General features: G+C 37.4%; 1 protein-coding gene across 15 annotated transcripts in view; it reads right to left on the bottom strand.

Annotated features, from left to right (window-relative positions):
• Window positions 1–13,677, bottom strand: part of LOC112045572 (kinesin-like protein unc-104) — a 155,665-nt gene that overhangs the window by 19,134 nt on the left and 122,854 nt on the right. For 8 of the 15 annotated variants that reach the window (XM_052887364.1, XM_052887372.1, XM_052887370.1 and 5 more), the window contains 14 exons: window positions 13,369–13,500; window positions 12,273–12,473; window positions 10,864–11,021; window positions 10,213–10,366; window positions 9,651–9,823; window positions 8,819–8,933; window positions 7,543–7,676; window positions 6,932–7,143; window positions 5,202–5,387; window positions 2,952–3,089; window positions 2,522–2,652; window positions 1,890–2,078; window positions 1,190–1,370; window positions 103–193 (listed from right to left, as the gene is read on the bottom strand). In XM_052887364.1, the coding sequence (XP_052743324.1) occupies window positions 103–193; window positions 1,190–1,370; window positions 1,890–2,078; window positions 2,522–2,652; window positions 2,952–3,089; window positions 5,202–5,387; window positions 6,932–7,143; window positions 7,543–7,676; window positions 8,819–8,933; window positions 9,651–9,823; window positions 10,213–10,366; window positions 10,864–11,021; window positions 12,273–12,473; window positions 13,369–13,500 (2,195 nt within the window). The remainder of the gene's footprint in view (window positions 1–102; window positions 194–1,189; window positions 1,371–1,889; window positions 2,079–2,521; window positions 2,653–2,951; window positions 3,090–5,201; window positions 5,388–6,931; window positions 7,144–7,542; window positions 7,677–8,818; window positions 8,934–9,650; window positions 9,824–10,212; window positions 10,367–10,863; window positions 11,022–12,272; window positions 12,474–13,368; window positions 13,501–13,677) is intronic. The other 7 variants (XM_052887368.1, XM_052887371.1, XM_052887374.1 and 4 more) reach the window with 5 other exon arrangements.

The following is a 13,677-nucleotide window of genomic DNA, read 5'->3' as shown; positions in this document are numbered from 1 at the left end:
AAAAGGCACATTAAAAGCTCCCGATAGAAGCTACGTTCAAATCTATAGCTAACAGTTAACATACATAATTTTGAGAAATAAATACTTAAAGAAGGAATTTACATTCTGCACGTGGTAGAATCCTAACGGCGTGTTCTTCCCTGCATTCTTCACAGGCTCCGTTGAAAACGCGTCTTCATTTCTATGCAGGAAGCTACAAGAAAAACACAAATTGTTTAAAGATCTTTTCTATCTTTCTGTCTAAAATTATTTGGAATATAATTTTAGACAGAAAGATAGTAGAAAGATTATTTATAAGTTTAGGCACACATCACTAATATAAAATTATAACCAAACGATGTCTGACGTATCCACCACTCGATCAGTAGACTTCACGATTTTATTGACCATACTGGAGTACCTAAGTGAGTCTTAGCTGAGCTCTCCTATATTCTCTGTAACCCTTAACTGCGATCTCACCTGATGTCAAGAGTTCAGTCTAAGATGGAAGAGGGCTCACTTGGAAGAGGTACAAGATTATTCAACCCCTACCACTGAGGGTTTATATGCGGCATCGTACTGGAACGCTAAATCGCTTGACGGCGCGTCTTTGCTGGAAGAAGAGAAGAACTAGCTACGGCCTATACCTACCATTAAAAAAAATCCTATAAAGCAAGAGGCCTGACCCTTTAGTAGGCCGTTAATGGAGAATGTTCACTATTTTCAAATGTTAGCTTTCTGTATTCTCAGTTGAAAATAAAAAATACTAGTGAAAGAATTATTTCGATATGTAATTGGTTCTCAAGATATACAAGCGTTTAATGTGCGTGACGTCATCGTACAACACATGCACGGCTCATTCATGCAATTTCGTACATCTGCCTTACCTGCTAACGAACTAATGACTAACCGTTATGCCTAGTTCGGACTACTTTAGTATTTCAGTAGAGTATGAACAATTTTTGTATTTACCGTCCAAAAATCGTTCGTACTACGATACGTACGCAATACGATGACGTCACGTACAATATCGCGACTGTAGCGGGAGTCGATATTTATGCGATCTTTGAATGCTTGTAAAATCATAACTATTTGGTATTTTTAAATAAAACAAAAACTAATGTATCTGTATATATAAAAGCTCTATTGTAACAAAGTTTCAAGTGATTTTGCATACCTAGTAACATTCTCCATTATGAATGCAACTCACTTGAACTGGCAGAAGACATCAGCGTAGTCGGTGGAGACGCTGTGCGCCTGCAGCACGGTCACCCGGAAGGTGAACTCGCGGCCCAGAGTCAGGTGCTCGGGGAGGTCTTCCTCCTTCAGCTCCGACGCTAAGGAGCTGTCTCCGCGCCCGCTGTCTGCGTCGCATTCTCCTACTGCTAGTTCTAAGAAAGGAGTTATGGCTAAATTAGAAAAGAACCATGATTTTATTAAACACATACATAATAGACATACTTACGTAATTTCCGATTTCATCATGACAAGCTTTTTTAATTATTATTGCATTTTGACTGAAGACTGATCAAGTACGATTAGTTCTATGTTAGCTTCAAAGAGAATATCGATTCGATTTAAATACAATATACTCTATTAATTTCGGGAAGTCCGTTTGACTTTATATGTGGTAGTGAGAGATGACAGAATAAGCCTCTTTGTTTATACATATAATCTGAAGGTTCGCTTTTTTTAAAATATTTGTTACATAACTAATATTCCTATTCCCCTCTAACTAGTCGGAAAGACTGTGTTGGTAGTGGGTATTGTTTAGAATGTTTTACACACCCACGTCTCACAAATGTCTACTGTCAGAAGCTTGTCTATACACTTCATCATTACATCAAAAGCCAAAGTGACTTCCAAAAGTAGGCAAACGATAAATATTATTTGATTTATGATTATACTACCTTCGATCTTGATATTGGAGTCTTGTTCGGGTCTGTCTTCGATATTGATAGCGTTGATGGCGTTGTTCTTCTCAACGGTGGATATCGCTTTGAGCCGGGACCGCGCCGGCGCTATGTCGTCGTCGAACGAGATCTTGGCTGATTGCTTTACTCCGGCTGCGAATTCAGCGTTATCTACAAAAGAGTTGTCTTTGTATTTTGATTACATCACCTGCTGTAAGTTGGTTCGATTCGTGTTTATAAGATACATTTATAATTATCACATTTTTTTTTAACTATACTTGAAGTAACTTCAGGATTGCGGGTTATAGTAACAGACAGGAGCGAGAGATGTGCGGACAAGTGAATGAATGAAGAATGCACCTGCTGCCTGCTCTATGTCATGGAGAAAGGTTATGCGGCTTGCTTATGATTAGAATTGCATTCTATATCATAATAAAAGGACTCTTTAGACTTCATTACAACAGTTTAGTTTGTAATATTGTATTGTAATATTTTTTTTAATTTAATGTTTATTATTTTAAAAATATAGCTTCTTATAAGATATTTTTTTAGATAAATATGCGGTATATCAATCGTTTCACAGAATTTCTTACACATAAAATTTAGCATAACCTTTTCAAATAACTCACTTTTTTCAGCGTCGATGACTGCCTGCACAGCCACCCTGAGGTAGCCTTTTACGTCTCCTTTCTCGTTCACTATAGCCACTTTGTGAATGAGTGGAACCGGGTACAGGAGATTCGACAAGTATACGAAGCTCCTATTGAAACAACAACACATTTATATTTACTTCAGTTTTAATAACAATATTAATAAAAGAAATATTTCATTATTATTCTGTAGATTGCAATCAACATGTTAACTTGACTGAGCAGCGTAATTTAATAATATCCAAAGTTTGGTTAGTAATTCAATCTCATTCACTGTTATATATCAAAAGAAAAAGTGGACCTTATATTAAACCTTGGGGTACCCTCGTGTAAATTGATAAAAGTAGAGCTTGTAACAATTTGGTTAGTATCGCCTAAAGTAGTAATGATAAGAAGTTGTTTAACTCACCGTCCAACAAGACGGAACCAAGGGAATCTATCGTAGAACGGATCACCCCCGGTGACCGACTCGATGTTATGGTCGGGCGAAGTAGGCGATAACTCTGCCTCGTTGTGGTACATTTCGCGCATCAGCTCCAGCCTTTGTCTGTCAAAACAACTCCAAAGTCTCAATTGTGTTAAAAAAATAACCAGATAACATTTACGCCTCACTTGCACGTGCATATGCATTAATTTTTAATTCATTTGAAAGCAATTGCTTTAGCGTCAGAGTGAAAGAGGCTTATAAATGTAAATGTAAATAAACAAATAGTCAAAAGTAAATTGTTTTAACAAAGATCATGAAGCGTACATCAATAAATGATAAAGAGCATATAACAAGTCAGCCTTGTAAATATGTTGAAAGGCAAATGGCGTTCTATTGTTTAATATCATTAATTTTCTTGCAAAAGCATAGTTCTTTGCTACTCAAAGAATATAAGTTATAGTATTTGCCTATATACTTAGTACAATTACGTGGCCCGTACACACAAAATTTGAAATGTATTAAAACATGAAACAAATACGTAATTCATGAGTTGAATTACGAATTCTCGGTTATGTTATAAAGTCACTTTGTCGCGTAAGCATCCTCCAGTATTAGATGAACTTGTTTGCGTGTAAATGTAATATCTGAAGGTCTTTATGCCTACAATTAAAATGATATCACATTATACACAAATGCGTCGTGTTGTAACTCATAATATTTATGTATAATGTGGTTCTACAATAAATTTTGTGGATACAGGCTTATGAAACAAGACATCATGCATTTCGCTGAAATCATCATAAAGCACATGCGAACGACAAAAAGGTAAATCAATTCAAATGTTTTTTTCTATCAATTAAAGTTGTGGAGTTTCGTTTGTTAAATTTCTTTTTTGTTTTATTCAATAACCTGAAATGATATGGTGGACTATTGCGTAAACTTGATCGGATCCATTTGATAGCTTCATTTAATGAAAAATATCGTAGAACGGATCATTATAAAAGTAAAATCCAGGAATCTGTTTAGAATTGATATCATACTAGTCCGATCAACCTACGCAGTTGCCCTGGACCTATTTCGTTGTTTTTCTTAACGAAAAATAACAAATATCTAGATGTCTTGAATATTCGAAAATATACAGTTATTTTAAAAACAAATTACGATATAGGTATACGAGTACATAAAGCTAAGCCCGATTGAGCGCATGACAAAGTTATAAATTAAAATTATAATAAACTTCAATATTTTAACAGAATATAATATGACTCTATGCGACATATTATGTTGTGCGGATGGCCATACTGATATTACATGTAGCAATGGATTACACATGGGATGGAACAAATAAGGACTTTTGCTGTTACAGTGTTTCAGTATTGCAAATGCGTCTGCATGTAACACTTAGGCCAAGGAAGCTTTACAAAAGCGTGACTTGAGCCGACGCGATCGACATTCTACGTGTTCGTTTTCTTTTGTCCATTTTTAAGGCAGAAACAAAACAGTTCAAAATTTTCTGTGAAATCTCTTCAAAGTCCTTGTTACAAAGGACTTACAAGAATATCCATGAATATCCAAGCAAGAGAATTATTTACGTCCGTCCTTACTGGTTCTGTGAGTATTAAGCCAAAATATTGTTTTCATTGGGATATATAATTATTTTTGGTTTTATCGCTCGACAAAATGATGTTGAAAAAATAATCGTAGGTATCGTTTACAATACAAGGGCACACAGGCTCAACTGTTGTAAAGTAAACTCATCGCCAGAAAATACGGTCATATTTAGAAACATGGATTCCGATTTATACCACAATTTTCTTCAAAGAAATGTGAACTTTAACCAGATGTAATACAGTATACTTCACTTTGAAGTTTGAGGTCTTAATCCGTTTTTTAAATATGGCCGATAAATCTCAACTTAATATATCTACAATTACACTTGCAACCTTTAAACCGAAAACAGAAATGCTGCTTGTTATCAAACATAAACATGACTTCCACAGATGAGCTGTATAACAAATTTGATCCAATTCCATTTAAACATAGCAAATCTTTAGAAACGTTAGCGGTTCTTGATATAATTCAGGTATTTTAAGTATTTGTCACCGCAAAATGACAAAATATCGGGTTACTTTTCAAACAAAATCCAAGTAGTCTAAATCCCCTAGCTCTTTGTTTAATTATTGAGTTGAGTGAGAGATAGGGTCTGCTTTGTTTCTCCCTTGAGGCACAAACCTCGATGGCAGGAGGTTCGCTAGAGAAAGACGCGTGTTGTTCGCGCACGTCGAGATACATTGCAGTATGTCGGCGTCGGCGGGCGGCGCGGGCGGCGGCGACGGCACCGGCGTGGCGGGCTCGTCCTCATCAGCGTACGCGCTCTCGTTCATGTTGTATATCTGACGCATGAGCTCCAGCCGGTGGCTGTGTCACATGCAACAATACCCGCCTTGCAGTCGCGTCTCGCAAGTCTTCACAACTATAGCAATTGCCTTATCCGATACTACTTGTGGTATATAATGAAAATTGTCATCAAAGGAGCAATTAGTGTATTCTGTTTTTCGGACAGAGACAAATACAACACAACACAACAAATCCAAGAACATATTAGAAATTGGTCCAGCCGCTCCCGAGTTACTAATGGTGTAACTTAACCTTTAGATTATAGACAATGAGATCTTTAACATATTTGTCTAAATCAGTGTTATAGATGCTAAACAAACTAGGAACAGGGACTATATATTCTAGCGGCGAGAGCATCAAAAATGCAGATGTGTCATGTATGTCATGGTCGCTAATCTCAACTGCATTATTTAACAAATAATCCACCCTACTTCCCGTATGGTGTACACTAGTAATTTAACAAATTGGGCTTTTGGTGTCTTTGTTGACCTGACTGAATTTAATAAATTCAGTCAGGTCAACAAAGTAAATTAAATAAAAATCCCACGTCTATTGATGTTTTCTTTATTAGCTAGTGTTCTCCTAATCATCAAGACTAGTACTAGAGTTGTTTTCTAAATAAACCTAATATGTTAAACACAAACTCCTTTGTTTACCTATCACACAAAGAATGCATCGAAACCCATACAACTATTAAGATTACGTATCTAAAAGAGGTCTAATACTAATACACAAGAACGCCCTAAAATATAATAATACAATAAACACACTATTGGAAATATATAAAGCACAAGGGATAAAAGAAAATAAAAAGCAGCAAAATAAAAAAGCGCTAACCGGATTTAACTTATTACACAATCTAGACAGAGAAAATGTTAATTCTATAGAGGAAACCGTACTTACCTAAAGACATATGATCATACATACAATAACATAGAAAATAATTATGTGCTGTAGAAATACGCAAGGGACATGGATTTTTATTACAATTTGAACACCGCTGCAAAACAAACTCCCATTTTGACGGTAAAAATACGATAACAAAACAATAAACAACAAAATATAAAACAGACACAACGCAAATAAAAACAAAGGGTATAAAACATACTATAAATAATCTTATAACATATTATTTAAAAATTAATACGAAAATAAATATGATAAGTAAATAATATTGTCCAAATAATTCTAGAGTATGGATAAGATTTGCTTGCCGCAAAGGGTATGTTAGCGCCATTTAGTTATTTGAAACTTAATATAATTAATAGTAGTGTGGAGATTGCCTCGGAGTCTGAGTTTTTAGACTTAGAGACACTCTATAATTCAATAACTAAACTTATAACGTCACAAACAAATTCGTATAGACAATTATACAATATAGTGATTATTCTTGTGAGTATTTTTAACTTCTGTCTACTGCCCTAAGTTACGAGTATAACCTTCATTATTCAAAGTTCAAACTCCTCTATGTCCTCAATTATTGTATTAAGCTAACCCTTAACCAACAATTTCCATCTTTTCTCAAATTGTTCAAAAAATTTTAGTTATTTAATGTTTCCACTTACCGCAACTTTTCAAGGGTCCAATAATGCGTAGCCCCATTCTTAGTATCAGTAACTTCGACAGCTACAACGGTGGGTGCTGAGGGTCGGTACTCGTCATCGGCGTCGTCTCTTGGCGCGAGTTCGGCCGGCAGAGGCGAGTACGGCGTATCGGTTAGCAACGTGAATTGGAATTGGACCTTCTTGCGAAGTTCCACTGATATTGCGTTTGCTTCCTGTGTAGTGAGAGATATGTTTGAATGTTTGGATAGGTTGACAAGATGTCATGAGACAATTTGGGTTTTTAGTTTGTCCTGAGATTCATGTTTCGATATACTGACAAAGCGTTATGGGAAAATGTTAATTTCAGACGATTTCTGAGAGTAGTTTTTAATGCAAATTTTCGCTTCACCACAAAATACAAATCTACTAGTTGCACAGGCTTGAAACGCACATTTTTTTTGAAAAAATGTGCGTTTATACAAATTTACTAGTTCCAGTTTTGGGATAGGATGTTATATTTGCTATATTTATTGCTTTATCAGCTGAGTTTTTTACTGTCTCTTCTTGACATAATCTTCTTTTTGAACTGGTGAATGATCATTATGATGACAAAGAAACTAAGGAATACTAACCTTCAGGAATATGGCGTTTCCCCATAGGTCGTCCCTCAGCGACGTGAACTGGTGGTACTTCCACTTGCGGAAGGCCCACGCCGCCAGCCCCACCTCGCGCGCCGACCAGCACTCTGTCTCAAACAGGGGATTCACTGCCCCATAACACACCGTTACACGCTTTACTACCCAACAGCCCGGCCTCGGCCAATTTTGACGGCCTCCGTGGCGCGGTGGGTTTAAGAAAAACGGAGGTCCTGGGTTCAACCCCCGACTGAGATTTTCTAAATTGGTCCAGGTCTGGCTGATGGGAGGCTTCGGCCGTGGCTAGCCCTACGGGCAAAAACTAACCGCCAAGCGATTTAGCGTTCACATAGGATGTCGTGAAACCGAAAGGGGTGTGGATTTTCATCCTCCTCCTAACAAGTTAGTCCGCTTCCATTGTTGACTGCATCATCACTTACCATTAGGTGAGATAGTAGTCAAGGGCTAACTTGTAAAGAATAAAAAGAGCCTCGGCGAGTGGCTATTCGACCTGCTCAATTACTAACAGAACCTCGCGTTTTCACTCGTTTACTACCCATTCGCGTGGGGATACGAGGATAAAATACACCCTACGAGTATGTTACTCTGTAGCTTTCTACTGGTGAAAGATTTTTTCAAATCTGTCCAGTAGTTGTCGAGTTTATTCGTTACATACAAAAATACAAATCTTTCTTCTTTATAATATTAGTGTAGACTAGCATTTGTTCTCTTTAAAAAGTAACTGTAAAAGTTTGTCAGTTAGTCCCGTCGTGACCACGATCCATGCAACTGGGTCGAAATATCGACAATAAAAATCTCGTCGTTTTATCGTGGTATGTACCCGTTTAAATATCATTCATAATGAACAACCACGAAATAAGTTTAAAATCATTTGTCAGTTAAACTTGTTTCTTCATTTGCCCCTTCATAATTCCATAATTCAAACGGACCATAACTCAATTGGTTCAAAACCCCTTAAAACGCAATATCCACATGAAATTCCATTTTTTTATTAACGTATTTAAATAACTTGGATTCCGATTTTAATGAAACAAAGCCTTTGCTAGATCTAGTTAGATAGATTACAGTTGTTAAACAGTATTAAAATCCGTATAGTAGTCTTGGAAAATTAACGCAAACGGGTAAACAAATAGGAAGGGAAGCCTATAAAAATTTAAAAAGATGTTTGTTGCATCTTCTATCTAATCACCCCACCGCAATTATCATCACAATTGGAAAATCAGGCAACTTCAGAATGAAACACGTGGCTCACCGAAGATATCCTCATCGTTGTGGAAGTCCTCAGGCGTGTACGAGCTGTACATGGACATCGTCACACTCTGCTCCTCGACCTGGCGCTGCAGAGCGTCTATGCGGGCTTCGTAATTCTGTTGATAGTTATGAAATGATAATAAAAAAAAAATGTGCGTCACGGGACGCTCGACAGAAGTGATAACTTAAACCTGCTACTGCATGCGTGAGAGAAAGGGAAGCCAGACAGAGCGACACCGTAACACGTTACGTTACGAAGCGGTTTACCCTTCACTTCAAAAAGATCTAAACAATCTCTTTAGAAACAGATTTCAACATTTCACTCCCCTCCGTATTAAATATACGGAGGGGAGTGAAATGTTGAAATCTTTGTGAGTGAATTGTTGGCTCTATATATGAAGAGCCCCTAGGCAATCAGGAACCTCCCAATCCATAAGGAATCTGCCTAATCCAAGTTAACTTGCATAGGCAGTTAGGAACCGCCATAAGGAATCCTTACAATCCAAGATTGCTTCAGAGGAATATTTGAGTCCCTACAGAAAACCTACGTTTAATAGGTTTTACGCATTGGTCAACATTAGTTAACAACTAATTAAAGGAAATAATATATGTCATTATTAAGCGGACAAATCTCAGGTCATCAGCACCACGCACTGTGCAAAGACTTTAGGTAGTGAGGAATTTAAGAGTTGATCGCTAACTATGGGCCTTACAAAAAGAAATCAGAATCGGAAGATAAAAAAATTCAAGATCCATTTTGTCTCGTTTATTTATGTTTAATTTTGAATATATAATAAGTGATTTAAAACACCATTATTATAAATTTTAGTTACCTTTCGCTGCTCTTCGAACTGTTGGTCGGCGTGTTCTTTTTCTCTGCGGAATTGCTCTTCTAAAGCCATCAGTCGTTTCTGCATCTCGGCTTTGAGGTCGATTCCTTGTTTCTCCAACAGTTCGCACTGCGCAAAGTCCCAGTCGACGTTTTCGGTTGTTGTCTCACTTGGGGCTAAGGAAATAAAACCGATTACAACTTAGCTTCATTTGAGAGCTATGGGTATTAATAAAACCATATCATATTACTCTATTTAATTTGGAAATTTCATTAGAAATGAATAGCATTTCGAGAAACAATTTCAAATTAATTTCAGCGTTTAGTGTTCCCACAAAGAAATGAAAGGAGACTTAAAAAAGAGATCTAAATGGCGAAGGTTCAAAGACCAAATCCAGGACGTTCTCAAAAATAGCTAGATCAGGAGTGTCCTTAACCGACTTGTATGAAGGGATTGATGAGGATGGAATTAACAAGAGCTACGCAAACAAGGACCCCATATCGCTACAAGTATGAGGCGTGTGATATATGTATGATTCAAAATCCAATAGAGGAGATATACATACCATCGTTGTTCGCTTCAGCGTTACTGTTGCCGTCGTTGAGTTCCTTGTTGGACACGATCTCCTCCCGCGGCTGTCCGGGGTGCGTGAACCTGAACACGTGGTTCTTGCCCAGGATCACACGAGACCCGGTTTTGAGGATTGTTGGCTCGTTTACCTAGGTACACAGAACTGTTTCTTTACAAGTAATCATAGGGTTTACCATAAGGGGCAGTAGGCAGGGTTCCTAAATTGCGACATATTTTTCTTTTTTAAAATTAATTAGCACCCGAGTGTTAAAAATAAAATTGCACCTACTCGTTTTCATTTAAAAAATGGCCCTAAATGGTTAAATTGTAATCTCCTTCCATAAACAATAAAAAATATTGACATAAGACTATAAAATTTAAGTTTCTCTAACAGTTCTGAGATTTAAATGATGATGTGAAAACTTATGAAAAAAACAATACCCTCTAATCTCAGACGAAAATCGGAATCTTGAACCAAATGTTGAATACAATTTGCGCAAAATAAACGAAAAATTATTATTAAAATAACAAAAAGTGAGTAAAGTTTTACTAAACCTACAAACTATTAGGAAGCAATCATAAAAATCAAGTAAAAATATCTTTGGAGAATATATTTAGAGAATTAACGTAGATATAGGGCTCTCACCTCACGTCCATTGACATAAACTAATGCCCCGCGATGAGGTATGAGGCAGATGACACCATCCGTATTCTCGAATATGCAATGCTCGCTGAGTATGTGCGACCCGCAAAGCTGTATGTCTTGAGGTACGTTCCCCTCCGCCGTGCCCAGCCGAGTTACTCCTACGAGGTATAAAATAATAAGGTTTGGTATATTCCCGAAAAGTCTGTTTGGTCAAAATATTCCGGAAAGTCCGTTTGGGGTTAATCTATTCTGAAAAGTCCCATTGGTAATTTTATTCCAGAAAATCCGTTTGGTCAATCTATTACGGAAAGTCCGTTTGCTAAATCTATTTCTAAAATGGTAAGACTTTGACTTTGAATATAGTGGTAAGATGTTTATGTTACGTTTAAGTATATAAAGTGAACATACTTTCGTTACGAAAGTTCATTCAGTTTTACACACCGTCTGAACTGTTAAACGCTTGTTAAGACACCTAACCTCTAGATCCACTGCTAAACAGACTTCCAAAAGTAGACAAATTATCTACCTGAAATATTTCTTGAAGAAGCAGTTTTCTATATTGATATGTCATCTATTGGACACAACTCAAACCTTACCTCGTTTAAAAACTTTTCACTAAGAATGGTATTTCAATAAAAATATTTTTGAACATTTTTACTGACAAAGTGTCAACCGATTTTTTATCTTTTTATGCAAATTACATGTCACTGTACTCATATTATATAACGATGAATGAATAGTAAGGGCAACAAGATGACTGAATATAAGAATATAATTCAAGCGTAACTGCATGCAACGAGTGTCATTTGATCTTGTAATCCAAACTCTTTGTGTAATAAAGTAAACAACTTTAGAAAGTAGAAATAGTATTACTTTTCGTAAATAAAGAAATTCTTAGTTATATACCGAGTCTTTAAATCTTTCATATCTATGTCTATAAATTGGCTTTATTTTACCACTTGTAATTAATAAAACAGCTCTCTAATTGTTTTAGGACAATGTAAAATTAAAATAGGCCTAAAGAAGGCACAAATGGGAAAAATTGGGGGAGGCCTATAGCTCTTTCTCCCTGGTATATAATCCTTAGGAGGGATCTTCACCAAGAGGGTTTAAAAAACAAGAGACATCTTATGACTAAAAATTACCTATTAACATTAAATATTATGAAAAAATAAAGAGAATTTGTCAAGTCCTACAAACTGCTATACTTAAAACAACTTCTTGTAAGTATCTTAACGTAACGCAAATACAGTTCTTATGGTAGGCGTCCACATATCCGCATCTTATGTTCCGGATCTGTGGACGCCTGCCTTTATTCGCCATCCGAAATATGCCCAAACAATATGCTTAAAAGCCTAAAAGATTTCACCCTAAAAATAATGTAATATCGCATAATTTTAGGAACTTACCATCTTTAATGTAGTACAGTAGACATTCCGAGAGATTGGGGTCTTCATTCAAGTTGACCAGGTGAGGAGTTTTCTTCGGCGAGTAGACGCCGACTGTGACGCCCTCTTTGACCGCTAGACCCATCTCCGCGAACACTGCCTCGCGTTGGACGCGGATTTGTTCCGTTCGTTTGAGCTTCTCTTCCCATGTTTCGTTGAGCTCTGTTACAAACAAATTAATGGTCTTTTTGTGCGGTAATGTGCAAGAGGCATACCAGCAAAATGTATCTATAACTTGTTTAAAGACATGGGCCGTATTAGAACTGTAGCAAGTACCTAATATATAAGAATAATAGGAAACAGTAGATTACATAAATTTTGTCTAAGGAGTCTAGCCCTGCGAATGACCCACCCGCAAGCCCAGTGTGGTAATTCATGGGCATTTCCTTTTATGAGTATAAAAACACAGAAACAGCCCCTAGTCCCCGGCAACCTCGCTATTCCTGGCTCTGGCAGCGGTTACGGTAACGGCGGGGCATCAGGGGTGTCAAGAATCTCCGACAGAGATTCCACTGCCAACCCCGACGACCTACGGATCTGAGACTTGGTCCCTATGGGCCTCGTAAGAAGCTCAGAGTCACTCAGCGGACGATGGAGCGAGCTATGCTGGGAGTGTCTTTGCATGATAGAATTAGAAATGAGGATATCCGCAAAAGAATAAAAATTCACCGACATATCTAAACGAGCTGCGAAGTTGAAGTGGCAATGGGCAGGGCACATAGTTTGAAGAGCCGATGGACGTTGGGGTCTCAAGGTATTGGAATGGCAACCCCGCACCGGAAAGGGCAGTGGGGCCGCTGGCAGCTCGAGACCGTGATGTTTGGAAGTCTATACAAGAGGCCTATGTCTAGCAGTGAACGTCCATCGGTTGCTGATGATGATGAATGATGATGATGTTTTTCATAAAGGTGTGTCACCTGTGAGACGGTTAATTCTCATGTACACATCCATTAGGTGCGAGTAGGTACTATTGACACCTACGGTTATAACGATTTCAATGGTCTATTGTGGCATGTACGAGTATTAGTGGCAAGAATTCATAGTTTTGACTGCATACCTGCGATAAGTTTCTCCGACGCTTGCAGCTGATCCACAGCTTCTTCGGCGATGGTAGTGGCGGCTCGTGATAACTTCGGCGACAACGCTTCAGATTCGCTCTTCTTGCGCATTGGCGATACGTTCTCCTCTCCTGTTTTGTTATAACAAGATGATTATATGTATTTTCGTTTAGAAGAAGTTAATCACGTCATGAATTTAAAGATTTGGTATATGGTTACATGTAGAGACAAAACTAACCTCTTTAAAGATTTGGAATATGGTCATATGTAGACAAAACTAACCTCACCTTTACCTTAACATGACAATC

Source organism: Bicyclus anynana, chromosome 19 (genome assembly GCF_947172395.1).
Source record: "Bicyclus anynana chromosome 19, ilBicAnyn1.1, whole genome shotgun sequence".
Lineage (NCBI taxonomy): Eukaryota > Metazoa > Arthropoda > Insecta > Lepidoptera > Nymphalidae > Bicyclus > Bicyclus anynana.
The sequence above is the reverse complement of the archived record's forward strand: the minus strand, read 5'-3'. Positions and strand labels throughout refer to the sequence as shown.